This window comes from Papio anubis, chromosome 2 (genome assembly GCF_008728515.1).
Source record: "Papio anubis isolate 15944 chromosome 2, Panubis1.0, whole genome shotgun sequence".
In the NCBI taxonomy this organism is placed as follows: Eukaryota; Metazoa; Chordata; class Mammalia; order Primates; family Cercopithecidae; genus Papio; species Papio anubis.
The window spans coordinates 106,886,648-106,913,756 of NC_044977.1; the positions used below are offsets into that span (position 1 = coordinate 106,886,648).

Below are 27,109 nucleotides of genomic sequence, written 5' to 3' on the forward strand. Positions count from 1 at the left end.
GCTGGTCAGCCCTACTTTAACTGTAGTTTACCTCCATTGATAGTGCTGCAGTGTGGGGTGTTTGTGCAGCAGTCGGAAGTGCCAGCTTTCCACAGTAGACCCTCTGAGGGCTTCGGAACCCTTTGAAGTGCACATCAGAGTGCTACCAGTTTGTGGTGTGCGTAGGTACACCTGTGTGTGTACACGCTGCGTGAGGGTGTTTGAGAAGACCAGCTTATATGAACAAGTACTGCACAGGCTGGTTAGTGAAACTTTGCTTCAAAGCTGTAGCATCCCTAAACCAAGACAAATGTCTACTATCAGTCTCAAACGAAAGAAATCATGGAAGAGGGTAAAATGGATAAGTCAATTCATATCAACCATTGCAACTGAACACAAAATTCAAAGCACATGGCTCATCACTGCTTGTGGGCAGGGAGGGTCCATCATTGGTAAATGGACACTGTGTAAATATTATAAATACTAGGTGATGTCTAACCTGGACTTTTTTTTCCTCTTGGTCCTCATTTCATAGAAGCAACTGGTCTAGCCAGCATCCTAGATAATTGCCGTGGATGAGTTGGCCTACCCCCATGTTGAGGCAGGGATTAGCTGGAAACCCCTACAGCATCCTCTCCAGGAGAATTCTGCAAGAACCTCTTGCTTGTGCTTTTCCTAATTTAAACAGTTTGCACACAGCAAATAGCTGCAGAGGGAAGTGTTTGCTCCTTCAAGTTACGGGTTATGCTGGGCTCCCGTCACACATAAACAAGGAGAACTTTGATTTTTTTTGCTTCTGTAGCTCTCTTTGGAATAAAGGTGGGATCTGGATTTGGGTCCAAAAAGCATCCAGGGAAATTACCAGAGCTAGATTCCACTGTGGAAGGTGGGAGTTCTGTTGGCATGGGGTGATGGTTTTGAGTTATGATGTCATTGGATGATGTCGCTCTCCCTAGATGACACTTCTAGAGGGCAGCATTGCCATCAGTGGAACCTTCGCTTATGTGGCCCAGCAGGCCTGGATCCTCAACGCTACTCTGAGAGACAACATCCTGTTTGGGAAGGAATATGATGAAGAAAGGCAAGGAATGTTTGGCTTCTGTCATGCTTTCCATCTTGGCCATGTGAGATGCAAGACAGCCCTAGTCAGCAGGCTCTGCTCCCACCGTGTCCCTGACGCTGTCTCTTTGTGTCCTCCAGGTACAATTCTGTGCTGAACAGCTGCTGCCTGAGGCCTGACCTGGCTATTCTTCCTAGCAGCGACCTGACGGAGGTACAGGCCTTCTGCCCCTGACCAGGCATTTAGCAGAGTGGCGGACCTGGGCCAGAGCTGCTCCTGGGAGTGCATCTGAAGTACTTGGGAGAAGAGCCTCACAGGGGGTTAGGCTGTCATTAGGCCTTTGTGTTAGGAAAGCATCTGTTAGGGCAGGGATGTTAACACTGCTTGTTTTAAGGTTGTAAGCATTTTCTATGTCTTGGGGATTTTAAACAAAATCCCATTGTTGACTCAGAGTTGTTTTTTACTCTATCCAGATATTTTTAAAACTACAAGTAAGCGTGTGCATGTTGAGCTTCTTCCTTGAACTTGATTTTGTCAATCTCCTTAACTCAGATAGTTTGTAGAGAGCCCTTTTCTGTTAGAAAGAGCCCTTAGAACAAATCCACATTTCTTTGGGTCTCTGTCCTGCAGCAGTTTCCAGAAGCGTGTCTTTGGAACTAATTTGTGCTCTTCAGTGTTAAAACTTGTCTCCCATGAATTGCCCTGAAGGTCTCTGGGATTGGCACCTTTATTTAGCTGACTTCAGTTAAATCCCTCAAACCAGATTTGGTGAATGGTTTAATTACTTTAGAGATCCTTAAATCCATGTCCCCAGATCAGCAGCATCAGCATCAGCATCACCTGGGAACTTGTTAGAAACAGAAATTCTTAGGCTGTTCTCCAGACCTACTGAATCAGAAACTCTAGGGGTGGAGCGCAAAGGTCTGTTTTAACAAACCCTGCAGGTAATTCTGATGCAACGTCCAGTTTGAAAACCTCTGAATTAATTGAATATTTGACAACTGATTCATTCATTTGATCATTTAGTAACATTTATTAGGTGCTTATTATGAGCCAGTGACATGTGCAGACACTGTTTGGCACTAAGAATTTAAAGGAATAAGACAATAATCTGTATGTAAAGAAGTGTACAGTTAAGAGGATGAGATACCCAAACAAACAGGCACAAAATAATCTGATGGAAAAGAGCCCCATCTCTTTGGGGTACTAGCGGGAAGGAAGTTAGGGGAGATTTCAGAGGAGATGATGCCAGAACTGAGCAGACAAAGTAGAGGCAAGCACATGACATTGTCGTGTTCATAATATACACATAATTTCAAATGGCTTAGGTCCCAGGATGTGGAAGGGGGATTGTGCACTGGAGGCTGAGAATTGCTGGGGAACTGGGTGGCAAAGGGTCTGGTTTGTATGCCATGTTTGAATAGTCGGGGTTTATCCTTTGGGGCTCTTGAAGAATTTTAAGCAGGGGTGGGAGATGGTCAGCTTTGTGTTCTGGAAAGCTCTTCCTGCCATGTGGAGAATGGATTGGAGGGGGGGCATCCGGGTGGAGTGGCAAGACCAGATGTAAGATTGATTGGTACCCAGATGGCAGTGGTAGAGGAACAGGCATCTGGGCCAACTCCCCCCTTCCTGGAAGGATCAGCGTGGCAGTTCATCTGCGGGGAATTGAGAGAAGGAGCTGGTCTGGGTGGGAAAGAAGAGAAGTGACTGGGTGACCCCTACGCGCTGTTGTGGACTGACTTGCGCTGGAGGCTTCACCACACTTCTGGGCTCTTGTAGATTGGAGAGCGAGGAGCCAACCTGAGCGGTGGGCAGCGCCAGAGGATCAGCCTTGCCCGGGCCTTGTATAGTGACAGGAGCATCTACATCCTGGACGACCCCCTCAGTGCCTTAGATGCCCATGTGGGCAACCACATCTTCAATAGTGCTATCCGGAAACATCTCAAGTCCAAGACGGTTCTGTTTGTTACCCACCAGTTACAGGTATGGTGCTTTCTTCCCTCGGCTGCCTACCTGACTTTGGGAAATCAGAAACAGGGAGGTAGGTTTGCTCCAGGTATCCTTATGTTATAACTAGAAATTCCTGGAATCAAGGTTTCATTTTCTTGGCAAATTAGCCCCCTGTACCAATAAAGCTCACTGTACCAGTGTAACAGATGGCCATCTAAATCAGAGATCCTTGGAGCATATCAGCTTCTGCATATAGATCAGCAAGCAAAAGGGCTGAGAGGAGCGGGCCAAAAATGGAGTTTGGGTATAAGATAGTTTGGAAAGCATTGTGTTAACATCTCTGTGCAAGTGGGAACTGTTTTGGGAAAACAAGCTTTTCTCCCTCTGTCATTCCATGATAAGTAGCCACTTTGGAGAGCAGCTCAAAGATGTTGCCATCTGGTTCACATATGTTGTCATGTTTGGGGGGCAAACCCTCCATTCTGCCAAAGAAAGTCATAATTTTGTGTATTTGTGAGTGCAGTGAAAGGGTGTAAATTTAATGCAGGGCTCATGTGGCTCCATCAGCAGATTCATGTGAAAAACTGGAGGAACTCGGCCAGGCGTGGTGGCTCACGCCTGTAATTCCTGCACTTTGGAAGGCCAAGGCTGGCGGATCACCTGAGGTCAGGAGTTCAAGACCAACTGGTGAAACCCCATCTACTAAAAATACAAAAATTATCCCGGCGTGGTGGCACATGCCTGCAATCCCAGCTACTCAGGAGGCCGAGGCAGGAGAATCCCTTGAACCCAGGAGGTGGAGGTTACAGTGAGCTGAGATTGCACCGTTGTACTCCAGCCTGGGCAACAAGAGCGAGACTCCATCTCAAAAAAAAAAAAAAAAAAGAAAGAAAAAAACTGGAGAAACTGCTCCTTATGCTATGTCACGAGGCGCAGTACACTAAAGTGGGGTTCTCAATGTTGGCACCACTGACATTTTGGACCAGATATTCCATTGTTGTGCGGGGCTGCTTTGTGCACCCCTGGCCTCTAGCCGCTAGATACCAGTACAGACGGTCGCTGGCTTATAGTTCAACTTACAGCTTTTTGACTTTATGATGGTTCCCATACAACCATTCTGTTTTTCACTTTCAGCGTAGTATTGAAAAAAATTACATGAGATATTGAACACTTTATTATAAAATAGGCTTTGTGTTAGATGATTTTGCCCAACTCTAAGCTAATGTCAGAGTTCTGAGCATGTTTAAGGTAGGCTAGGCTAAGCTCTGATATTTTCAGTTTACATTGGGTTTATCAGGATGTAAGCCCATCGTAAATTGAGGAGCATCTGTGTACCTCTCCCCCTAGTTGTGACAACCAAAAATGTCTCCAGCTGGGCACGGTGGCTCAGACCTGCAATCCCAGCACTTTGGGAGGCCGAGACGGGTGGATTACCTGCATGGCAAAACGCCGTCTCTACTAAAAATAGAAAAAATTAGGCAGGCATTGTGGTGCGTGCCGAGGCAGGAGAATCGCTTGAACCCAGGAGGCAGAGGTTGCAGTGAATGGAGATTGCGCCACTGCGCTCCAGCCTGAGGTACAGAGCAAGACTCTGTCTCAAAAAAAAAGGTCTCGAGATACTGCCAAATGTCTTCTGGGAGGTTAACTCGCCTCCTGTAGAGAACTACTGAACTAAGGTATGGATGTTTGAATGTATTTGCACAAATAGCGTATTGTATTGCCTCTGCCTTTGCCTTCAGTACCTGGTTGACTGTGACGAAGTGATCTTCATGAAAGAGGGTTGTATTACGGAAAGAGGCACCCATGAGGAACTGATGAATTTAAATGGTGACTATGCTACCATTTTTAATAACCTGTTGCTGGGAGATACACCGCCAGTTGAGGTAAGATCTGATGGTGTTTGCATGTGTCCCGTTGTCTCGCTGCAAGGGAAACACATCTGGAGTGAGTGATGGAGAGATCTCAGCTGAATCCAGTGTCTGTGTCTTATTGGCAGGGGCTCTGTTTTCTGGTGAACAGATTGCTATGCCTTAGTGCACATACTGATTCTGCTCTAGGAGAGCAGGATTGTAGGGCTGGTGAGTTGAGGTCTTCTGTCACTAAGAACTTATTAATATGACAATGGCAGGGAGAAGGATATGGGCTCAGTGAGGGCAGAGAAGATGTGTGCTGCTGTTCAGTCACAGTTTCATAAGCTCCATCCCCCTGATTGAAGCATTATGAAGCTCTTTTTAAATAAACAAGTGAATAAAGTGCCAAGGTGGGGAAATTAAATATTGCGTACATTTAAAAGCACTCAGATTGGGCGCTGTGACTCTTGCCTATAATCCTAGCATTTTTGGAGGCTGAGGTGGACAGATTGCTTGAGCCCACGAATTTGACACCAGCTTGAGCAATGCACATGGAGAAACCCTGTCTTTACAAAAAAAAAATACAAAAATTAGCTGGGCATGATGGCGGGCACCTGTAATCCCAGCTACTTGGGAGGGTGAGGCAGGAGAAACTTGAACCCAGGAGGTGGAGGTTGCAGTGAGCTGAGACTGCTCAGAGAGCGATCCCATCTCAAGAAAAAAAAAAAAAAAAAAAAAGACATAAAAGAAACTTGGAAAGGGGAGCACTAAGTAGTTTCTGTTGTCTCAGGCAGAACCTGAGGCTGTTTATTGAGTTCCTGTGTGCCCTGTTACAGGCAGTTCTCAGGGGTAGGGCCTGTGTAGGTTGTCACCATGTGAGAGACATCATCTCTGTCCTTGAGGGACTCACAGTGTTCTAGGGAAGACCAATGTGTTTATGCTTTTACAAGCACTTACAAATGTGGCTTAGAACACCATATCACATGTATAGCACTAATGGAGTGCTAAGGGCAAATGGGAGGGTGAGCTTTCCAAGGAGTGTTGCCTCATGAAGAACGGAAGACTTGAATCTCTCTGAATGGGGACAACTGTGACTGTGATTGGGAGAAGGGGAGGGGCATTCCAAGTGGAGGAACAAGTGTGGACAAAGGTAGAGAAACGGGAAATTGCAATGTGGTGTAAAGAATGGTGTGAAGTCCAGTGTGGCTTGAGAGTAGGGGCCGTGGACACCAGTGAGATGGGAGAGGAGCTTGCAGGATTAGGGTAGGGCCAGAATATGGAGGTTCTACAGAACCAGGCGGAAAAGCTTATGTTTATCGTGTGGTAGCGGTGGGAAATGATCAGATCTATAGATTTGATTTAGTGATGTGGGGGCTCAGAGATAGTAGGAATAGAAATGACCCCATCCCTAAGACCCCGCCCCTAATACTTTGAACAACTTGGAATGGACAAGAACAGAATATAAAAGTTACTGTGTTTGGAGTTTAGTGGCTGGGGAGAGCAAATGTCAGTGGACTAAATTTTAAATCTTAAAAATTTAAGGAGATGAGGAAGTACAAGAAATGAGTATAGGTGACCCTTTTAAAAAGTTGGATGTATCTTTCTTCAGTAATAGCAGCTTGATTGATGATTTCCTAATGTGTATCCTGTGGACATTCATCTGGATGGCTAACGTGACTGGAGACTTTTTTTTTTTTTAATATTATTAGATCAACTCAAAAAAGGAAACCAGTGGTTCACAGAAGAAGTCACAAGACAAGGGTCCTAAAACAGGATCAGTAAAGAAGGAGAAAGCAGTAAAGCCAGAGGAAGGTAATGGCTTTTTTGAAATTTTTAGATTTGTCATCAAAGTTTATCAGAAATTACTTGTGTGGTAAGTAATCCATGATGTTTGATAGCAGTATGTGTACAATAGAAATACCTGGTCTTACATTTCTGGAAAACAAAGTTCTTATATAATACTGGGAGGCCACGAGGCACCTTCTGTTTGCTTAAACAGACCAGGGCAGTAAGAGTCACCTTCAGACCCATGCCTTCTCCTCCTGTGCAGGATGGGGTCAGGTTTAGGTAATTAGAACTGAGTCATCCTGAGTAAGGAAAAATCGAATGGTGGGTACAGGTTCATCCTTGCATCCGGTGATTCACCTCTGCTCATGGAAAGTCCCAACCAGAGCAGAGGTGTTCTGGCTCTAAGAATACCCGTGTCCTCAGAAGTGCCCGTGTTAGGACAGAGACTCATCACCTTGTCCTGACAATATAGCATCAGGATTATGAGTAAGAGTGACAGAGAGGGGTTTTTCCTACTTGGCGTTTCCTGTCCAGAGCCCTTGATCCTGTTTCTTAAGCCCTTTATGTTATCAACAGTAACAAATCTTGAGAGTTAAGGGAAGCTATTTGCAATAATGTGGGCATTTTCACCTTTGAATTTTAAGTTGCATGTCAATTTAAATACACACACACTATATATATGTGTGTGTGTGTGTGTGTGTTTACTGTAGAGATGTAGATATGTGTGGTCTTGTTTTAATCTCTCTGTTACTTCACCTCCTCACCTCACTGTTTTGAATCCAGGGACTTTCTTGGGTTTGCCATTGCTTTGGAGACAGGGCCTGTTGCCACTTCCTTATCCTTAAAACTGCAGGAGGTCAGGCATAGGTGGCTTACACCTGTAGTCCCAGTACTTTGGGAGGCTGAGGTGGGAAGATTGCTTGGGCCCAGGAGCTCAGGACCAGCCTGGACAACATGGTGAGCCCCACTTCTCTACAAAAAATATAAAAATTAGCCAAGCGTAGTGGTGCATACCTGTAGTCCCACCTACTTGGGAGGCCAAGATGAGCCACTGCACTCCAGCGTGGGGGCCAGGTGAGATCCTGATGAAAAAAAAAAAAGGAAACTGCAGGAGATATTTGGTATCGGGAGTTGATCATTCTGACTTACTGCCTCTTTTATTTCTTTTTTTAAAAGGTATGGGATTTTGAATTCAGATGTGGTTTATGATACCTTATTGACACACCCCAAAAAACAAACAGCACAGAAGGCTGAGACATTTGTTAGTTTTTACCATAGGCAGTAAAAATCAGAATATCATTAGCAAACATTTGTTCTTCTCTACATAGTCACTAACCTGGCTACTCACAACTCTTAAAGTGCTCAAGGCATGTGTGAGGGAGGCTTATTCCAAGATTTGTAAACATTATTTGGGTAAAGAGGGAAAAGCTGGATACTATGCTTAGTACCTGGGTGAGAGGATCATTAGTAACCCAGACCTCAGCGTCACGCAATATGCACACAGATCTGCATGTAACAGATGTAACATACACACAGATCTGCATGTAACAGATGTGATATACACACAGATCTGCATGAAACTGATGTGATATACACGTGGATCTGCATGTAATCGATGTGATTTACACACGAATCTGCATGTAACTTATGTGATATACACACAGATCTGCATGTAACTGATGTGATATACACACGGATCTGCATGTAACAGATGTGATATACACACAGATCTGCATGTAACAAATGTGATACACGGATCTGCATGAAACCGATGTGATTTCATTACTACCCAATCTGCATGTAATCCTATGTGTGATATACAATAATAAGATCTGCATGTAACCGATGCGATATACACACGGATTTGCATGTAACAGATGTGATATACACACAGATCTGCATGTAACAAATGTGATACACGGATCTGCATGAAACCGATGTGATTTACACACGGATCTGCATGTAACTGGTGTGATAGACACACGGATCTGCATGTAACAGATGTGATATAAACACAGATCTGCATGTAACAAATGTGATACATGGATCTGCATGAAACCGATGTGATTTACACACGGATCTGCATGAAACTGATATGATTTACACACGGATCTGCATGAAACCGATGTGATTTACACACGGATCTGCATGAAACTGATGTGATTTACACATGGATCTGCATGAAACCGATGTGATTTACACACGGATCTGCATGTAATGTCATATGCACATGGATCTGCATGTAACAGATGTGATATACACACGGATCTGCAGAAACCGATGTGATTTACACACGGATCTGCATGTAATGTGATATGCACATGGATCTGCATGTAACAGATGTGATATACACACGGATCTGCATGAAACTGAGTTGATATACACACGGACCTGCATGTAACAAATGTGATATACACATGGATCTGCATGTAATGTGATATGCACACGGATCTGCATATAACCGATGTGATATACACACGGATCTGCATGTAACCGATGTGATATACACACGGATCTGCATGTAACGTGATATGCACACGGATCTGCATGTAACAGATGCGATATACACATGGATCTGCATGTAACTGATGTGATATACACACGGATCTGTATGTAACGTGATATGTACACGGATCTGTATGTAACAAATGTGATACACACACGGATCTGCATGAAACCGATGTGATTTACACGCGGGTCTGCATGTAACAGATGTGATTTACACACGGATCAGCATGTAACTGATTTGATATACACACGGATCTGTATGTAACCGATGTGATATACACATTGGTCTGCATGTAACAGATGTGATATACACACGGATCTACATGTAACAGTTCTGCAGTTGTACTCCCTAAATCTAAAATGAAAGTTCAAAAACAAAACAGAGAAAAGCTTACTGTATAGCTGTTTCTCTTGCAAATGAAAAATTAAATTCTGTGCCCTGTAACTAACTGAATAAACTCTCCTCTAGGCCAACGGTACCCAATGGAACCTGAAAATCTGTTCAGACCATGAAGGGAAGACAATGTTGGATGTGCCTTATTATACTCCCCTGCCTTTAGAGTTCAGGCACACAACTGACCAACATTAACATTTGTACAGAGATCCTAAGATGCATTAACATTTATATAGAGATCCTAAGACTGACAGAACAGTCTCTTTGTAGCTATAAGATACCTAATTCCAACCTGACTCTGTTAAAATAATAGAGCATCACATGACAGATAGCAGGGCCCTGGAAGAAATGCATATTTTGAAATGTCCCTGTAAAGCTGTCTGTTGAAGGGGAAATTCTGCATTCTGTAGAGAATCTCTTTCCTTTACTAGGTCTCTCCAGAGGGTCTGACACCTTTGATAGGAGACATTCACATCTATTCTCTCTGAAGTCTGCTACTGGGAGGCTTCATCTACATGACAAGAGCCTTGGCGTCCACACCCTGTCCCCCACCACTCCCTGACTGACTTACCTCAAGCTAATTTCAACTCTTTAGGCCGAGCTTAGCCCTTTCAACCAATTGCCAATCAGAAAAAAATCTTTGAATTAACCTTTGACCTGTAAGCTGCACCTCCCTGCCCCATGTTGCCCCACCTTTCTGGATCAAACCAATGATTACCCCACTTACATTGATTGATGTCTCATGTCTCCCTAAAATATAAAACCAAGTTGTAATCCAACTGCCTTGGGCCTGTTCTCAGGACCTTCTGAGGCTGCTTCACTGGTCATGATCCTTAACCTTGGCAAAACTAACTCTTAAATTGATTGAGACCCATCTCAAGATACTTGGCTGGTTTATACTCTGTATTCTCATATTAGTGTCAGGAATCTGACTGCGCCAGGGAAACCCTCAGGAATATATTTGAACCTTTTCTATCCTCCAGCAGCCAGCCAGTTACTATGTCCTACTGAATTTACTCCCGAAACTCCATGCCACCATCACAACCCTAGTTCAGGCCTTTATCATCTCGTATATACAGTGTTACAGCTGCCTCCTTTTAAACTTGTCTTCCACACTGTCAGCTGCGAGATCTAGTTAAAAACATGAGACCAGCTGGGTGCGGTGGCTCATTCCTGTAATCCCAGCACTTCGGGAGGCTGAGGCAGGTGGATCGCCTGAGGTCAGGAGTTCGAGACCAGCCTAGCCAACATGGTGAAACCCTGTCTCTACTAAAAATACAAAAATTAGCCAGGCGTGGTGGCAGGTACCTGTAATCCCAGCTACTTGGGAGGTTGAGGCAGGAGAATTGCTTGAACCTGGGAAGGTGGAGGTTTCAGTGAGCCAAGATCACGCCACTGCACTCCAGCCTGGGTGACAGAGCGAGACTCATTCTCAAAAAAACAAAAACAAAAACAAAAAACCAAAAAAACAAAAACCATGAGACCAACCAACTTTTCTGCATGGAGTCTTTCAGTAACCTTCCATTTTCAAAGCTACATTTTTCTAATCTTTTTCCTGATAGGGCACACATAGAAAAGGCTCTTTGTGTGGAACACGGGAGGCATGAAAGAGGCTGCTCGCTCCCAGAGTCAGCTGCTCTGGCAATATCGGCCATCCCAGGTCCATCCTAGCCCAACGGAAGTCAGACAAACCTGTCACCCTTTCTCTTGAGAAGTTCTTTGTGGGGCCAAAATTCAAAGCCGTCTGTGACCACAGCCTGCTTAGTCGGCCTCATCTCTTGCCACTCTTTAAGTGCACATCTGTTCCAGCTGTGCCGAATCACTGTGATTGTGTGTTTTGCTACCCCTGTGCCTGTGCTCATGTTGTTTTCTCTGCCTGCTATCTCTCCTCTCCCCACCTGGTCACCTGTGGGTTACGTTTTGAGAAGCAATACAGAAAGTATTACCTGAAACGTGTCTGCCAACCACCCCCACCTAAGCCAAATAGGTCAAGTATACCTCCCAGGGTTTCCCATGCTGCCCTGCATATAGCTCTTATCATCACATTGAGCACATTTTACTATAATTATGTGATTATTGATCTGCCTATCCTACCAGTCTGTGGTAGGTTCCTCAGCCAGGTCCCTAGGGGTAGGGACCTGGTCTTCATCCTCTTTGCTGCTCCTGGACTTCATTCTGGGCCTGGTTCATGGTAGGTGCTCAGTAAATGTTAAATAGATGAATGAATGCTTCTGACAAAGAGGAAATTGAATCTAGAGCCCTGTGAAGCTGCAGGCTCTCCGATTCTGCTGCTCTGCAGGTGACTTAGTTTTGTGGAAATAGTTCTTCCCTTCTGAGTCCATGTTTCTTTTTTTCTTACCTAGGACAGCTTGTGCAGCTGGAAGAGAAAGGGCAGGGTTCAGTGCCCTGGTCAGTATATGGTGTCTACATCCGGGCTGCTGGAGGCCCCTTGGCATTCCTGGTTATTATGGCCCTTTTCATGTTGAATGTAGGCAGCACTGCCTTCAGCACCTGGTGGCTGAGTTACTGGATCAAGCAAGGAAGTGGGGTAAGGTTACTCATAAATGGGAAAGTTCTATGTCTAAGAATGTGGCTATTTCTCCCTATTCCCTGGCTATTCTTAGGGAAACTGTTCTAGTTTTCACTTAAAAGCCATGAAGAGAGATTTTTCCAGGATGAAAAGATGAGTCCCTAATGTAGCCTCACCATAAAGAAAAAAACCCTGACCAACCCACAGGGCAGTAGGGCATGTCAGTAGGACACCTACAGGCTATCTGCTCTCATCCATTAGATATTAGTCCATTTTTGCACTGCTATAAAGAAATACCCAAGAGTGGGTAATTGATAAAGGAAAGAGGGTTAATTGACTCACAGTTCCACATAACTGGGGAGGCCCCAGGAAACTTACAATCATGGTGGAAGGCAAAGGAGAAGCAGGCACCTTCTTCACAAGGTGGCAGGAGAGAGAGAAGAGAGCATGTGTGTGCAGGAGGACATCTTAAACACTTCTAAAACTGTCAGGTCTCGTGAGAACTCACTGTCACGACGAGAACAGCATGGGGAAACCACCCCATGATCCAGTCACCTCCCACCAGGTCCCTTCCTCAACACCTGGGGATTACAATTCAAGATGAGCTTTGGGTGGTGACACAAAGCCTAACCATATCACATTAGAATGGTGAGAAAGAAGGCTAGGTGTGGTGGCTCATGCCTGTAATCCCAGCACTTTGGGAGGCCGAGGCAGGCGCATCACTTGGGGCTAGGAGTTCGAGACCAGCATGGCCAACATGGCAAACCCCTGTCTGTACTAAAAATACAAAAATTAGCTGGGCATGGTGGTGCACACCTGTAATCCCAGGTACTTGGGAAGCTGAGGCATGAGAATTGCTTAAACTCAGGAGACAGAGGGCGCAGTGAGCCATGATTGCACCTCTGCACTCCAGCCTGGGTGACAGAGCGAGACACTGTCTCAAAAAAAAAAAAAAAAGATAAAGAGGTGGACAAAGCCATGGCCAGGTCTCAGGGTCATTATCCTGTACCCTGCCCTGCCCTTGAGCTGAGAATGGCGCTGAGCAGGGGCTCTTGGCAGTCTTTAGGAGTCTTGCCTCATAGAGCTTTGGCTCCAAACAGAACACCACTGTGACTCGAGGGAATGAGACCTCGGTGAGTGACAGCATGAAGGACAATCCTCGTATGCAGTACTATGCCAGCATCTACGCCCTCTCCATGGCAGTCATGCTGATCCTGAAAGCCATTCGAGGAGTTGTCTTTGTCAAGGTACGCAGTGGTGGGTGGTGTCTGCCCTCCTCCCTGGTGACCTGTGGTCAGGCTTCGGTGTGGCATCCCTCAATTCATGCTGAGTAGGGGAGCTCCCTTAAGCAGGATGGCCCTGGCTGAGATGACTCATATTCCATTAGCCTTTGCCTTTTCTCACTTGCCACCCGTCCCTCCTGACCCCTCGCACCTCCCCGCTTTGGGAGAGGATGTGCTGTGGAGCGGTTCTCTGGACCAGTAGGAACAGAGCCGTCCTGGGCCCTGACCACTCTGTGCTCTGCTCCTCAGGGCACACTGCGAGCTTCCTCCCGGCTGCATGATGAGCTTTTCCGAAGGATCCTTCGAAGCCCTATGAAGTTTTTTGACACAACCCCCACAGGGAGGATTCTCAACAGGTTTTCCAAAGACATGGATGAAGGTATTTCTCACTGAGCCTTTTTTTTAATGCTCTGGAGCTCACTGTGCTTCCAGCCTTCTAGATGATTCTCCAAATGTGCAGATCTGTCTGTCTGTAGATCCTGAGAGCACAGTAGCTGCTGGTGTTTTCACCAGGAACATTGCATCTGTGTTTTCTGTCTTGTTTGACCTGAAAACAAATTCAATGGTTTGAGTTAGCAGAAAGGCTTTGGACAGACGCATCTGAGATTCTGAAACACACACAGATGTTAAAGCAATGCATTGGTTTCTGGATGTCTACAACCTGGCAGGTTTTCTGGCTGTTGTATGGGCTGTGCCTGCACCAGAACTGAAATACTGTACCCTCACAGTTCAGAGTAACAGTAAAGCCCCTGACATTGATGGAGGCCTTCCTGTGCAGCAAGCAGCGTGCTCAGTGTTTTATGCATGTTATCTTAATCCCTGCAGCAGCCCTGTCTAGTGGGTGTTGTTTCACTCCTTGAATACATGAGAAAGCTGCTATCTGGAAAGGTCAAGGAACTGGCCCAAGATCTACAGCTATTGAGTAACAAAGCTGGAAATTGAGCCCAGATCTTTTGACCCCAAAGCTAATGTTTTTAATTGCTGCACTATAGCTGCCTTCATAGAAGGAGTGTGTTTCAGGCATTGATAGGCCATTGTAAACCCATGGCCAGAGGTAACAAGGAATCAGAACTATCCCTGATATTCGAACTGATGCATAACATGTTCCCATTTCTGCTAAACACACATATGCGTGCTCACACATGAATGGAAAAAAGAAAAAAAGTAAATAATAGCAGCATATCTGGGATTTGCATGAAAATACTTCAGCCAAAAGAAAAAAGGGGGTATGGTGGGGAGATAGCCAAAAAGAGATGAAAGTTGATTAACTGTTGAAGGGTCTGTGCTCTTCCTTTAACTTTTGTGTATCTTTAAAAATTTTGCAAGACAAAAAATGTCTTAAATGTTAATGGCAGTTCATTGGTATTGGTAAGAATATAGTTTTTGTTTTCTTCTTCACATATTTATATTCCAAATTTTTAAAACAAGCGTATGTTACTTTGTAAAGGGGGAAAATGTTTAAAGCCATGGGGCAGGAAGCGAACCAAGAAAAAGGAGTGGAGTAAGAGGATTTTCTTGAGACCAAAAAAAAAAAAAAAAAAAATCAGAGCATCCAGATTTCTAAATTTTTCTTTGATCAGACTGTTTAAAGACAACACAAACTTCAGATAGAGATTTTGTGGAACCTCTTTTTGTTTTTTTCCATTTTCAGTTCCATTTTTCCAAACTCTCTGACACTTGCTGCTTTATTGGTTTCTGCAGTTGATGTGCGGCTGCCGTTCCAGGCTGAGATGTTCATCCAGAACGTTATCCTGGTGTTCTTCTGCGTGGGAATGATCGCAGGAGTCTTCCCGTGGTTCCTTGTGGCAGTGGGGCCCCTCGTCATCCTCTTTTCAGTCCTGCACATTGTCTCCAGGTAAATAGGAAGCATTCATGTCTGCTGGGGTCACGGAGAAGCCTGAGTTGCTGGGCAGCTGCTGTGACACAGAGCTCATTCTCTCTCCAGGGTCCTGATTCGGGAGCTAAAGCGTCTGGACAATATCACGCAGTCACCTTTCCTCTCCCACATCACGTCCAGCATACAGGGCCTTGCCACCATCCACGCCTACAATAAAGGGCAGGAGTTTCTGCACAGGTTTGTCCTGATGGGGGCTAGAGGCCTCAAAAGGGAGTCAGCATCCCAGCATTTGATACATGTCTGGGAGGCTCTTCAAGGCCAGAGATGGGGATTATAAAGCTCATTACCAAGGGTATTCATGATTTAATGGAATAATCTCTGATTAAAATCCAATTGTTTGGTGGGACTCCTTTCTGAGCAAGTGAGAAAACGAAAATACAGATTTGGGCCGCGTGTGGTATCACGTGCCTATAGTCAGCTACTCAGGAGGCTGACGCTGGAGGATGGCTTGAGCCCAGGTGTTCAAGTCCAGCCTGGGCAATATAGTGGACCCCATCCCAAAACAGAATACAAAGAAAAAACCCCACAGATTAGGAGTCTATTGGCCTTTGGTCCTGAAAAGCTATCTTTCATAGAGTTTTGCTTTTTCTTTTAAGTAGTAAAAGGTAGTCATTGACATTTGAGTAGATTTTATTTAAGCATTAAGTATTGTTTATTTGTGAAACGTATATACATTTCATTGTAGAGCTTTGTATTAATAAGAGATTGGAACTAACTGAAATGTTCTTCAATATAAGACAGGTTGAATAAGCTATGGTATATCCAGAGTACTATGTGGCCCTTAAAAAGAATGAGGCAGCTCTATAGGTATTGATAGGGAATGAATATCAGACTGGGTACAGTGGCTCACGCCTGTAATCCCAGCACTTTGGGAGGCTGAGGTTGGTGGATCACCTGAGGTCGGGAGTTTGAGACCAGCCTGGCCAACATGGTGGAACCTTGTCTTTACCAAAAATACAAAAAAATTAACCAGGCGTGGTGGCAGGCGCCTGTAATCCCAGCTCCTTGGGAGGCTGAGGCAGGAGAATCACTTGAATCTGGGAGGCAGAGGTTTCAGTGAGACCAGACGTCGCCACTGCACTCCAGCCTGGGCGACAAGAGTGAGATTCTGTCTCAAAAAAATAAAAATAAAAATTTAGAATATCTCTGAAAGGATTTAAAAAAACCTGTTAGTTGCCACTGGAAGGGAGAACTGGGTAGCTGGAAGATGGGAAGGAGACAGACTTGACTTTTCATGATAAACCTTTTGTAACTTTTAAATTTTCTATTCTGTATGTATGTCGCCTATTGCAAAAGTTAGATAACTATTTTTAGAGAGAAAATTTAGAATAGAAAGTTTAGAAAAAAATGTTTTCAAAATGTTAAATGACTCAGAAAAATAATTCCTAAACTTTAAGCGGAAAGGAAAGTGAAATGTACTAAATACATACATGTGTATATACCTACACACAGTAAATGTAAGTGCATTGAAAAAAACTGCTGGGAGGACATGCAGCAGAATATCAACTCTGGTTTTAACAAGGTGATGAGATTATTGGAATTTTACATCTTCCTATTTTTATTGCATTTTCTAAATTTTCTCTAAAGATTACACATTTTATTGGAAAGAGGAAAAGTGATTTTTCAAAGCAAAGCACATCTGCACAGCAGAACTTCCTGCTCTGGAGTTCTAGTTGTACATGGTGCACTGAGCCTTCAGAGGGGTCTGTTCTGCTCTCTGGGACCCCTACGGATGGCCATGCCATGCTCCTTCAGTAGCAGTCAAGGTTGCCTGAGTCCCTTTTGCTGTGGTTTAGCTCGTTTCTCCTGGTGCTTGGCTCCACAGCTGGGGAACAAGTGCCATTCTGCACAGCGGTGGTGTGAGCACACACTTAACAGTGTTCCCATATTCCCTCTGAGTTTCTTTTCCCTGGTCTTGAACCATTTCTGCTGTTGGCGTTTGTAACCTTTCTTTCTTTCAGAAAATGCCCTCTCACCTAAGACATTTTTCTAAACTGTGACACAAGCCTCTTTATTCAGTCTTTTCCCATGCTTACTCTGTGCTGAGGTAGATGTTTTTCCCTAACATCTTTAATAGGATTTTTTTTTTAAAGAGTAACTAAGATTAGAAAAACTTAATGTCCTCCTGTGCATGTGGCCCAGAATACCTCCAGAATTCCTAGAATACCCTCCTTGAGTTTCCAGGGCATTCTCTCAGTTAGCAACAGGACATATGTAAACATGTGCCCTCCATCCTGTGATCACTGAAGCTTTGACCGTGTGCGGGGTTGTGTGGTACTTTCTTTGCTCATTAGGTGTTGTCTTTCTCACAGGTACCAGGAGCTGCTGGATGACAACCAGGCTCCTTTTTTCTTGTTTACGTGTGCGATGCGGTGGCTGGCTGTGCGGCTGGACCTCATCAGCATCGCCCTCATCACCACCACGGGGCTGATGATCGTTCTCATGCATGGGCAGATTCCCCCAGCCTATGCGGGTCTCGCCATCTCTTATGCTGTCCAGGTCAGTCTCTGGGATAGGAGCGTCATCTTTGCTTGTTTGAGTCCTTCCTGTGCTGACGTAAAAGAGGCATGATTGGTGGAGACTCCACCCTGAGCCGTTATTTCACCTCTGGACCCCTAGAGTTGCTTGTGGTCTGATTTAACAGTAACAATCTGGATTTGACTGGGGCAGGTAGGGATAGGAGAGAGGTAAGTGTGGAATCCAGGAATAAAGGAATTGAACTCTGTTGCATGTGTGTAAGAAATAGTTGCTATTTTCTTCAAAAAGAAATATGATCTTGAAAATAGTTTCTTACTTGTGGGTTTCTATGTTCACCACCATTTTCATCTCTGGCCTCTTTCTAGTCTTCTAAGAAATATTATAGACTCAATGTGCTTCTTATATGCATTTTCTTTTCAGGGACCTGATTTTCCCAATACTGTTATATACATAAGCCCTTCTGGCCCCTAGGGATGATTGAGGGTCTTCAAATAGCTCAGAGAATAGTTGAGAACTTGAGCACTGACTAGATATTTTAAGATGTTGAGTAATTATTATTACTCTCTAATGATATTGGAATTGTGTTTTTAAGGAGTCTATATTTTAGAGAGGTACAAGCTGAAATATTTGTGGATGAAATAAGCTATCTGCGATTTGCTTCCAAATAATATGGGGGGTGGGGGTAGGAATGGAAGGGAATACAGATGAAACAATATTGGCTGTAAGTTGATCATTTTTACAGTAGAGTTTTGATACCTGGGAGTTCATTATACTACTCTTTCTACTCTTGTGTGTTTGACATTTTTCTGTGTCGAAAAGATAAAAATAAGTAAGTAGTAAAAGGAACCCCAGAGATATATGTCTTCACAGATACCCCAAGATGTCCAGCCACATTTTGCAATTTATTTGACAATTGGTTGGGGAAGACAGTGCGTTATATAGACTGTTTTTAGACTCCCCAGTCTGTGGAGCACGGGGGCTCCAGATTCACTCATTTGCCAGCATTATGTATCTGATTTGACTTTCCTGGAAGCATTCTTACTAGTTGCTCATAGGCTGATATCTCCATTTGTTGTGACTCCCACAAACGGGCTCAGATACAAGTAGGAAGTCCGGAAGTGAATCAGCTGCAGATATGTGTTACTGGAAATGTAAAGATGAATAGAAAGCCTTTGGGTACAAGAAAGTGGTTCCAGCAGCACCATAATACTGCCCGCATTCACTGAGCATTGCAGTTGATGGGGTAACAGGTATGTCTTCAAAGCTAAGAGAACGACTAGGTCCCTAAGACCAGCTGCTGCAGGTGCTCAGTTCTTAGTGATCCTATAGATGAAGGAAGTTCTCCAGCATTGGCCTGGCACGTATTGAAAATGAATTATCTCTTTGATTGTTGTTTTCCATTATCAGTTAACAGGGCTGTTCCAGTTTACGGTCAGACTGGCATCTGAGACAGAAGCTCGATTCACCTCGGTGGAGAGGATCAATCACTACATTAAGGTCAGAGTCAGACTGCTGTAGGCCTTTTACCGTGATCTGACTCCTCCTGGAGTCGGTTTACCCTTTGCTACCTCAGCTGGGTGTACAAGGAAGAGGCTTGTGTTCTCTGTGTATCTAATCCCGCAGAATCTCCAGCAGTCTCTCCACTGTGCTTGGAATAGGGAAGAGATTACCGTTAGAGTTTCTAAGTATATTTGTAATTTATGTCGAGTTGAGAACTTCATTGGCTAATTTCCAGAATGTTCAGAATCGTGTCAGTTCAGCTTAACTGACTAATGGAGCATTTTCCTTGCACTGTTTAAAACCATGTATTGTTTTAATTCTTACTGTAGTCCAATTGTTCTTAATCAGGATGGCCATCAGGATCCCTGAGCTTTTGACAGGACAAACGTGGCCTCAACTCTGGATTCTGTTGCAGTGAATTGGGGTAGGACCCAGGCTTCTATAGTTTGAAAAACTCTAGCTAATTCTAAACTGCTCTCCCAGCTTACAAACAAGTAAATTTAATTGATACTGAGAGTATCCAGCTCTTCCCACTTTTCCCCAGGAATCCCTTCTGTCTCGCCGTGGGTGGCAGGCATCTTGCTGCTGTCCTAATTGGAACTCTTAAAGCAATTTCCTACAAGGGTGTCTTAGTCCATTTCACACTGCTATAAAGAACTACCTGAGACTGGGTAATTTATGAAGAAAAGAGGTTTAAGTCACTCACAGTTCCGCAGGCTTCACAGGAAGCATGGCTGGGAGGCCTCAGGAAACTTACAATCATAGCGAAACGTGAAGGGGAAACAAGCATATCTTCCCATGGCAAAGCAGGAGAGAGAGAGAGAAGGTGGAAGTGCTACACACTTTCAACCAACCAGATCTCCTGAGAACTCATTATCATGAGAACAGCAAGGGGGAAATCCGCCCCCCATTTCAGTCATCTGCCACCAGGCCCCTACCCTGACACATGAGGATTATTATACAATTCAAGATGAGATTTAGGTGGGGACACAGAGCCAAACCATATCAAGGGGTGTCCAATCATTTGGCTTCCCAGGGTCACACTGGAAGAAGACTTGTCTTAGGCCACACATGAAATAATACTGATGATAGCTGATGAGCTTAAAAAAAAAATTGCAAAAAAGTCTCATAATGAAGAAAGTTTACACATTTGTGTTAGGCCACATTCAAAGCTGTCCTGGGCTACGTGTAGCCCAAGGGCCGCAGACTAGACAAATTTGCTTATAAAGAAGCAGCATTGTAAGTAGTTAGATTCTCAAATTGAATTCAATTCTTAAGAGTTATCTATTTTATTGAACTGCTGTGAGACTTTACAAGCATCTGTGTCATTGTTTATATGTGAAGAGTATATTCTAAGTTCCCAACACTTGACTTTGAAACATAGTTTTGAAAAATTAACTTTTTTCTTTTTTTCCTTTTTTTTTTTTTTTTTTTTTTGAGAGAGGGTCTTATTTTGTCACTCAGGCTTGAGTGCAGTGGCGTGAATATGGCTCAGTCCAGCCTCTATCTCCCAGACTCAAGTGATCCTCCCACCTCAGCCCCCTAAGTAGCTGGGACTACAGGCATGCACCGCTAGGCCCAGCTCATTTTTGTATTTTTTGTAGAGATGGGTTTTGCCACGTTGCCCAGGCTGGTCTCAAACTCCTGGGCTCAAGCGATCTGCCTCTGCCTCCACCTCCCAAAATGCTGGGATTATAGACAGGAGCCATAGTGTCTGGCCTGAAAAATTACTCTTTCACTTGGGAACTGAGTGTATGTAAACTGAATTTTCTAATAGAGATGTGTTTCACTGATTTGCTTTGACAGTGAACCTCCTTAGTGGTGGAATATTTCTTAAGCTTACAAATGCGTAACTTTTTTATTCTCAGAAAGGATGGCAGGTGGCTGCCCAGTGTATCTAGTAATAGCTCTTCTTTAATATTTAGAAATTAGCCTCTTTGTACACTATCCTGGTATGTAGATGACCCGTGTATGTACATGTGTGCAGTGTTTGAGTTAAATGTTATGGTTGATGAGAGCCTCATGCTGGAGAGGTCAGGATTACGGTCAGTGGTGGTACAAAGTGGACTCTGCTGAAACCGGTCACATTTCAGAGGCCTGCCCTCCCATTGACTGTCCCAACACAGAGTCCTTCCAGCTTGGAGTTTTGGACTTCAGGCTTAAGCCCCCAGAGTGCTACAGTCTTTGACCCTTACTTCCCCCATAAGGCTATATAGTCCATGGACAATTGCCAGAGAGTTTTAAAAGATCATGAAATACGATTGTTGATGACAAAAATTACCCAAGCAGTTATATCACAGCATTTTGAGCTGAAATAGATTCTCAAGATCATCTAATCCAGTCTCCACAATTTGCAGATAAGAAACTACGATGCAGGAGAAGTGGTGATCTGTCCAAGTTACACAGTGGCAAGATTAGAATTAGAGTCTGTGTCTCCTGGATTGACCAAGATGTGCCAGAATGCCAGTATCCAATTAGATGTTCAGTAAATATTAGTTTTCTTCCACCGGATTTAAGCCAATGGTTATCAAATGGTAGAATCCTATCTCAAAGAATTTCAGTAAAAACTGCTATGGTGGAGTGGCGGAAGGCCTCGTGTCTGCCTGTGTCGGTTTTCCCTCGGCCCCCAAGGCAGCTTTGTGGAAGAATTCCTTGAGACAAAAGGTAGTCCAAACACCACTTCCCTCCCCAGGCTGCCGCTAGTAGCCATAACACTTAGTAGCCATTGTGCCCTGTCTCTGTCTGGTTTAGTGATAATAAGCATTTACTGCCAAGGGATTCTTTCCTAGCAAGGTGACAGAGTGGCAGCTACCTCGGTGTGGCTACTATGGTTGTCCTGGTTTTATTTCTCTGTGACAAAGCCTGCAGCTTCCCAAGAATCTGTGGTCAGTCTGAACCGGCCACTCCTGTCTCCCCAGACTCTCTCCTTGGAAGCACCTGCCAGAATTAAGAACAAGGCTCCCTCCCCTGACTGGCCCCAGGAGGGAGAGGTGACCTTCGAGAATGCAGAGATGAGGTACCGAGAAAACCTCCCTCTCGTCCTGAAGAAAGTATCCTTCACGATCAAACCTAAAGAGAAGATTGGCATTGTGGGGCGGACAGGATCCGGTAAGGATGTGCAAAGCCTTCTTTGAATCCATTGGAACGTAGCAGTTTATGAAATACCACTTTCATCCCTTTAAACCAGATCCTTATTTGTTTGATAAGCGATTAGTGTCTCAGCCCCCACCGAAACCAATTGTCTAGGTTTATTGTTGACCCCGCTTTGTTAACATTGAGTGCTGTTCCCAGTCATAAATATGCACATTCTCAATGCAGAACACTGGGGCACACAGCCAAGTACGAAAGAGGAGCAGCACCCACAACTCTGCCACCCAGAGAGAAGCACTGGTAACACTTTGGTAGCTATCTTGTTAGGCTTCCTCTAGTAATATGTAGGTTTACAAAAATGAGGTCATTGACACATGCTGTTTCATGACCTTCTTTTAAAACTGTCAGTAGGCCAGGTGCAGTGGCTCACGCCTGTAATCCCAGCACTTTGGAAAGGGGAGGCGGGTGGCTCACCTGAGGAGTTCAGCACCAGCCAGAACAACATGGTGAAACCCTGTCTCTACTAAAAGTCCAAAATTAGTCAGGTGTGGTGGCGCATGCCTGTAATCCCAGCTACTCAGAGAGCTGAGGTAGGAGATTGCTTGAACCCGGGAGGCAGAGGTTGCAGTGAGCCAAGATCGCCACTACACTCCAGCCTGGATGACAGAGTGAGACTCCGTCTCAAAAAGGGAAAAATGTGTAGATGTAGATCTGGCACAGATTTCTAGGGTCGGGACTTGAGTAATTTACTTCTTTTTTTTTGAGACGCAGTCTCACTCTGTCGCTAGGCTGGAGTGCAGTGGAGCGATCTCGGCTCACTGCAGCCTCCACCTCCCAGGTTCAAGCGATTCTCCTGTCTCAACCTCTCGAGTAGCTGGGACTACAGGCATACCAGCTAATTTTTTTGTATTTTTAGTAGAGACGGGGTTTCACCATGTTGGCCAGGATGATCTCCATCTCCTGACCTCATGATCCACCCGCCTTGGCCTCCCAAAGTGCTGGGATTACAGGTGTGAGCCATCGCACCTGGCCCCTTTTTTCTCACTTTCATTCCTGAATAGCATTTCAAAGATTGAACTTGTCTTCTTTTACTGCCTTTTTATCCTTGTATAAGAGGTCTTTGATTCTGTTTTCATTAACTTTCTAGGCTGTGTGCTTCTTTGGCATCAAAACTCTTCTAGTTTTTTACCTTGCCATTAAAAAAAAAAAAAAGAAAAGAAAGAAAAACGCTTTTATCTTTTCTGGCCAATTTATTTTAAAGAACTTTCTAAGGAAGAAAAGAAAAAAACCATTTCCTCCTCTCTGTTTGAGGGAATGACTTCATGTCAAAACAAGACATTGCTCCAGGTCTTTCATGCTGGAAGGGAATCTTCAGCCAAGCAGAGTGGCTGTCCCCAAGCCTTTTTACTGTTCTCTGCCTTGAGCCCCTCTGCTGCATTGGTCCCCAGGGGTACACGGCTCCCTTGAAAGCTGACCGATGTCCCTTGTTATGATTTCCCTTTAACACAGGTGAGATAGGCAAAACAGGCACCACAACTTCATTAAACAGTAGTTAGTGTCAGAAAAGAAATAAACAAGAAAAAGAACATAGCAGCCGGGTGTGGTGGTTCACACCTGTAATCCTAGCCCTCTGGGAGGCCAAGGTGGGTGGATCACCTGAGGTGTCAGGAGTTTATGGCCAACATGGTGAAACCCCATCTCTACTAAACATACAAAAAGTTAGCCGGGTGTGGTGGACACCTGTAATTCTAGCTACTCGGGAGGCTGAAGCAGGAGAATCTCTTGAACCTGGGAGGTAGAGGTTGCAGTGAGCCGACATTGCACCACTGCCCTCCAGCCTGGGCAACAAAAGTGAAACTCCATCTCAAAAAAAAGCCTGATTTACACTCTGTCTTAACAGAGCTTCTTCCAAGTTTCACGGGAAACTTGGAAACTCTTCTGTGGTCATTCATGTCAGTCGAGGACTTCACTGCCTTTCTTACCAGCACATTCCATCAATGCAAAGATGGTCAGATTCAGAGGACTCTAAAGTCTTCCAGTCCAGGTTGTCCAAATCTACGTGCCTTTTGTTAAAGTGGAACAACTTAACCCATTGCTTCGAGCACCATTCCTTCCTTGGCTTAGATTTTTTTTTTTTTAATTATTTATTTATTTAGAGACGGAGTTTCACTCTTGTCTTGTTGCCCAGGCTGGAGCGCAGTGGCGTGATCTCGGCTCACTGCAACCTCTGCCTCCTGGGTTCAAGTGATTCTCCTGCCTCAGCCTCCCTAGTAGCTGGGATTACAGGTGCCCGCCACCACGCCCAGCTAATTTTTTGTATTTTTAGTAGAGACAGGGTTTCACTATGCTGGCCAGGCTGGTCTCAAACTCCTGACCTCAGGTGATCCACCCACCTCAGCCTCCCAAAGTGCTGGGATTACAGGCGTGAGCCACTGCACCTGGCTCCCTTAGCTTAGCTCTTAAAGCACTGCCTTGGCCCAGAGGGGGTGTCTCCCTCCCCTTCTTCTATCTGGGAAAGGGGCCAGGAACTGAGTCCCCCAACTCTGAACAGAGTCATTCATTTCTTTTCTTTTCTTTTTTTTTTTTTTGAGAGACAGAGTCTCGCTCTGTCGCCCAGGCTAGAGTGCAGTGGTGTGATCTCGGCTCTGGAGTAGCTGGGATTACAGGCACATGCCACCATGCCCAGCTAATTTTTATTTTTTAAAGTAGAGACCGGGTTTTGCCAAGTTTGCCAGGCTAGTCTCAAACTCCTGGCCTCAAGTGATCCACCCACCTTGGCCTCCCAAAGTGCTGGGATTACAGTGAACCACTGCGCCCACCGGCCTGGAGTCATTCATTTCTAGGAGAAGAACTATGCTGCTAGACAAACCAGGTTTCCTAACTTGTTTCTGGTAGAAGCATGTGGGGATTATTGCATTAGGAAGATGGGTCCTAATATACTCTCCTAATACAGCTTTTTCCAAGTTCCTGGGCGTTACTTCTTCCAAGCTTTATGGGTGTTTTCAGGTTCCCATTGGGCTGTAAGACAGAGGTATGCCCAGGGGACAGATCCCGACAGTAGGGCTGTGGCTGTAGACACTGGGGCAAGGTGGGCTGTTTGTGCCCTCCATGAGTGCTGAAGAGACAGCGTCATGGTGATCTCGATGAGGCCCTCATGAGAGGTCTTTTACGACACGGAGGCAAAAGAAGGGTAGGAGGGTCAGGAACCAGGCGTTCAGCCAAGGAAAATGATTCAACAGCTAAAACACTGTAGTTCTAAATCTAAACCATAGAACCAAGTTGCAGAAAGGTAGACAGGACTATGGCAAACTTATTTTCTTTTTGGCACTATAGAGAGAGCACCTTTTAAATGTTTATATCCTTTGACATAGTAGTTTCAGTTCTAAGATTCTTTGCCAAGGAAATCGTCTGAGGTAGCAGTGAAGTTTCAGCACTAAGATATAGGACACAACGTTATTATAAGTTTTACATAAACTAAATGTTCACCCTAAGAAGGCTGATTGATCAAGAATACGTCCACATGATGGAATATTGCAACCACTAAAATTGTATCTTGAAAATGTTTTTTAAAATGGTTGACTGCCTGTTATACAATGCTTTTGTTTTGTTTTGTTTTGTTTGAAACAGAGTCTCATTCTGTTGCCCAGGCTGGAGTGCAGTGATGTGATCTCGGCTCACTGCGACCTCCACCTCCCAAGTTCAAGTGATTCTCCTGCCTCGGCTTCCTGAGTAGCTGGGATTACAGGCACCCGACACCATGCCCAGCTAATTTTTGTATTTATAGTAGAGATAGGGTTTCGCCATGTTGGACAGGCTGGTCTCGAACTCCTGACCTCAGGTGATCCGCCCGCCTCAGCCTCCCAAAGTGCTGGATGGCGTGGGCCACCATGCATGGCCAATACAGTGTTAAGTGAAAAAAAGCAATTACAATATTGCATTTCTGATATGATCTCAACTCTGAGGAAAGACTGAAAGGAAGTATGCCCAAAATGATAGAAGTAAGATTATGGGAGCTTGATGATGTCATCTCATATTACTTATGTAAAATTTTTCAAATGAAGATTCGGTTAACCGGTTCTGCTGACCACTGTAATAACACTGGTCCCCCAAACCTGTTCTCTGCCATAGTTTCCTGTCATAGTAGAGCCATTGACAGCCACTCATTGAGTTGAGGCAAAACCTTCTTCCCGCGCGTGTTTGTTTATCCCTGGAACTTCTTCCATTCCCCAGCTGCTGCCGTGGCAACAAGAGGCCTTGTCTTAGTCTCTCTCTCAGCTGTAATGAGGGGATAGGGGGAGAAAAGGCATCTTGTCCTCTGGTTTGCCCCTCAACTGCTTGCTGTAAGATCTCTGTTCTCCTGACTTTGCCTAAGAAGCATTCAGCTCTGTGCACCTGTTCCTAAGGTAACCAGGAGGCATTTTTCCATTTTACTTTCATGAAAATGGAATGGTCGGCCAGGCGCAGTGGCTCATGCCTGTAATCCCAGCACTTTGGGAGGCTGAGGTGGGCGGATCACAAGGTCAGGAGTTTGAGACCAACCTGGCCAATATGGTGAAACCCCATCTCTGCTAAAAATACAAAAATTATTTGGGCGTGGTGGCGCACGCCTGTAGTCCCAGCTACTCGAGAGGCTGAGACAGAAGAATCACTTGAACCTAGGAGGCGGAGGTTGCAGTGAGCCGAGATCGTGCCACTGCACTCCAGCCTGGGCAACAGAGCGAGACTCCATCTCAAAAAAAATGAAAATGGAATGGTCCCTTCCCCTCCTTCTCAGGCTGAAGCTGTGTAATTTGAAGGTGTCT

The 27,109-nt window shown here is 44.7% G+C and overlaps 1 protein-coding gene across 5 annotated transcripts in view; it reads left to right on the plus strand.

Moving 5' to 3' along the window:
• The window catches only part of ABCC5 (ATP binding cassette subfamily C member 5), a 95,101-nt gene that overhangs the window by 50,113 nt on the left and 17,879 nt on the right, over nt 1-27,109 (plus strand). For all 5 annotated transcript variants that reach the window (XM_031663532.1, XM_031663535.1, XM_031663531.1 and 2 more), the window contains exons 13-25: nt 936-1,060; nt 1,180-1,252; nt 2,819-3,022; nt 4,729-4,872; nt 6,549-6,651; nt 11,893-12,077; nt 13,160-13,306; nt 13,592-13,721; nt 15,044-15,197; nt 15,288-15,416; nt 17,552-17,738; nt 19,125-19,214; nt 22,136-22,325. In XM_031663532.1, coding sequence (XP_031519392.1) covers nt 936-1,060; nt 1,180-1,252; nt 2,819-3,022; nt 4,729-4,872; nt 6,549-6,651; nt 11,893-12,077; nt 13,160-13,306; nt 13,592-13,721; nt 15,044-15,197; nt 15,288-15,416; nt 17,552-17,738; nt 19,125-19,214; nt 22,136-22,325 — 1,861 coding nt within the window. The remainder of the gene's footprint in view (nt 1-935; nt 1,061-1,179; nt 1,253-2,818; nt 3,023-4,728; nt 4,873-6,548; nt 6,652-11,892; nt 12,078-13,159; nt 13,307-13,591; nt 13,722-15,043; nt 15,198-15,287; nt 15,417-17,551; nt 17,739-19,124; nt 19,215-22,135; nt 22,326-27,109) is intronic.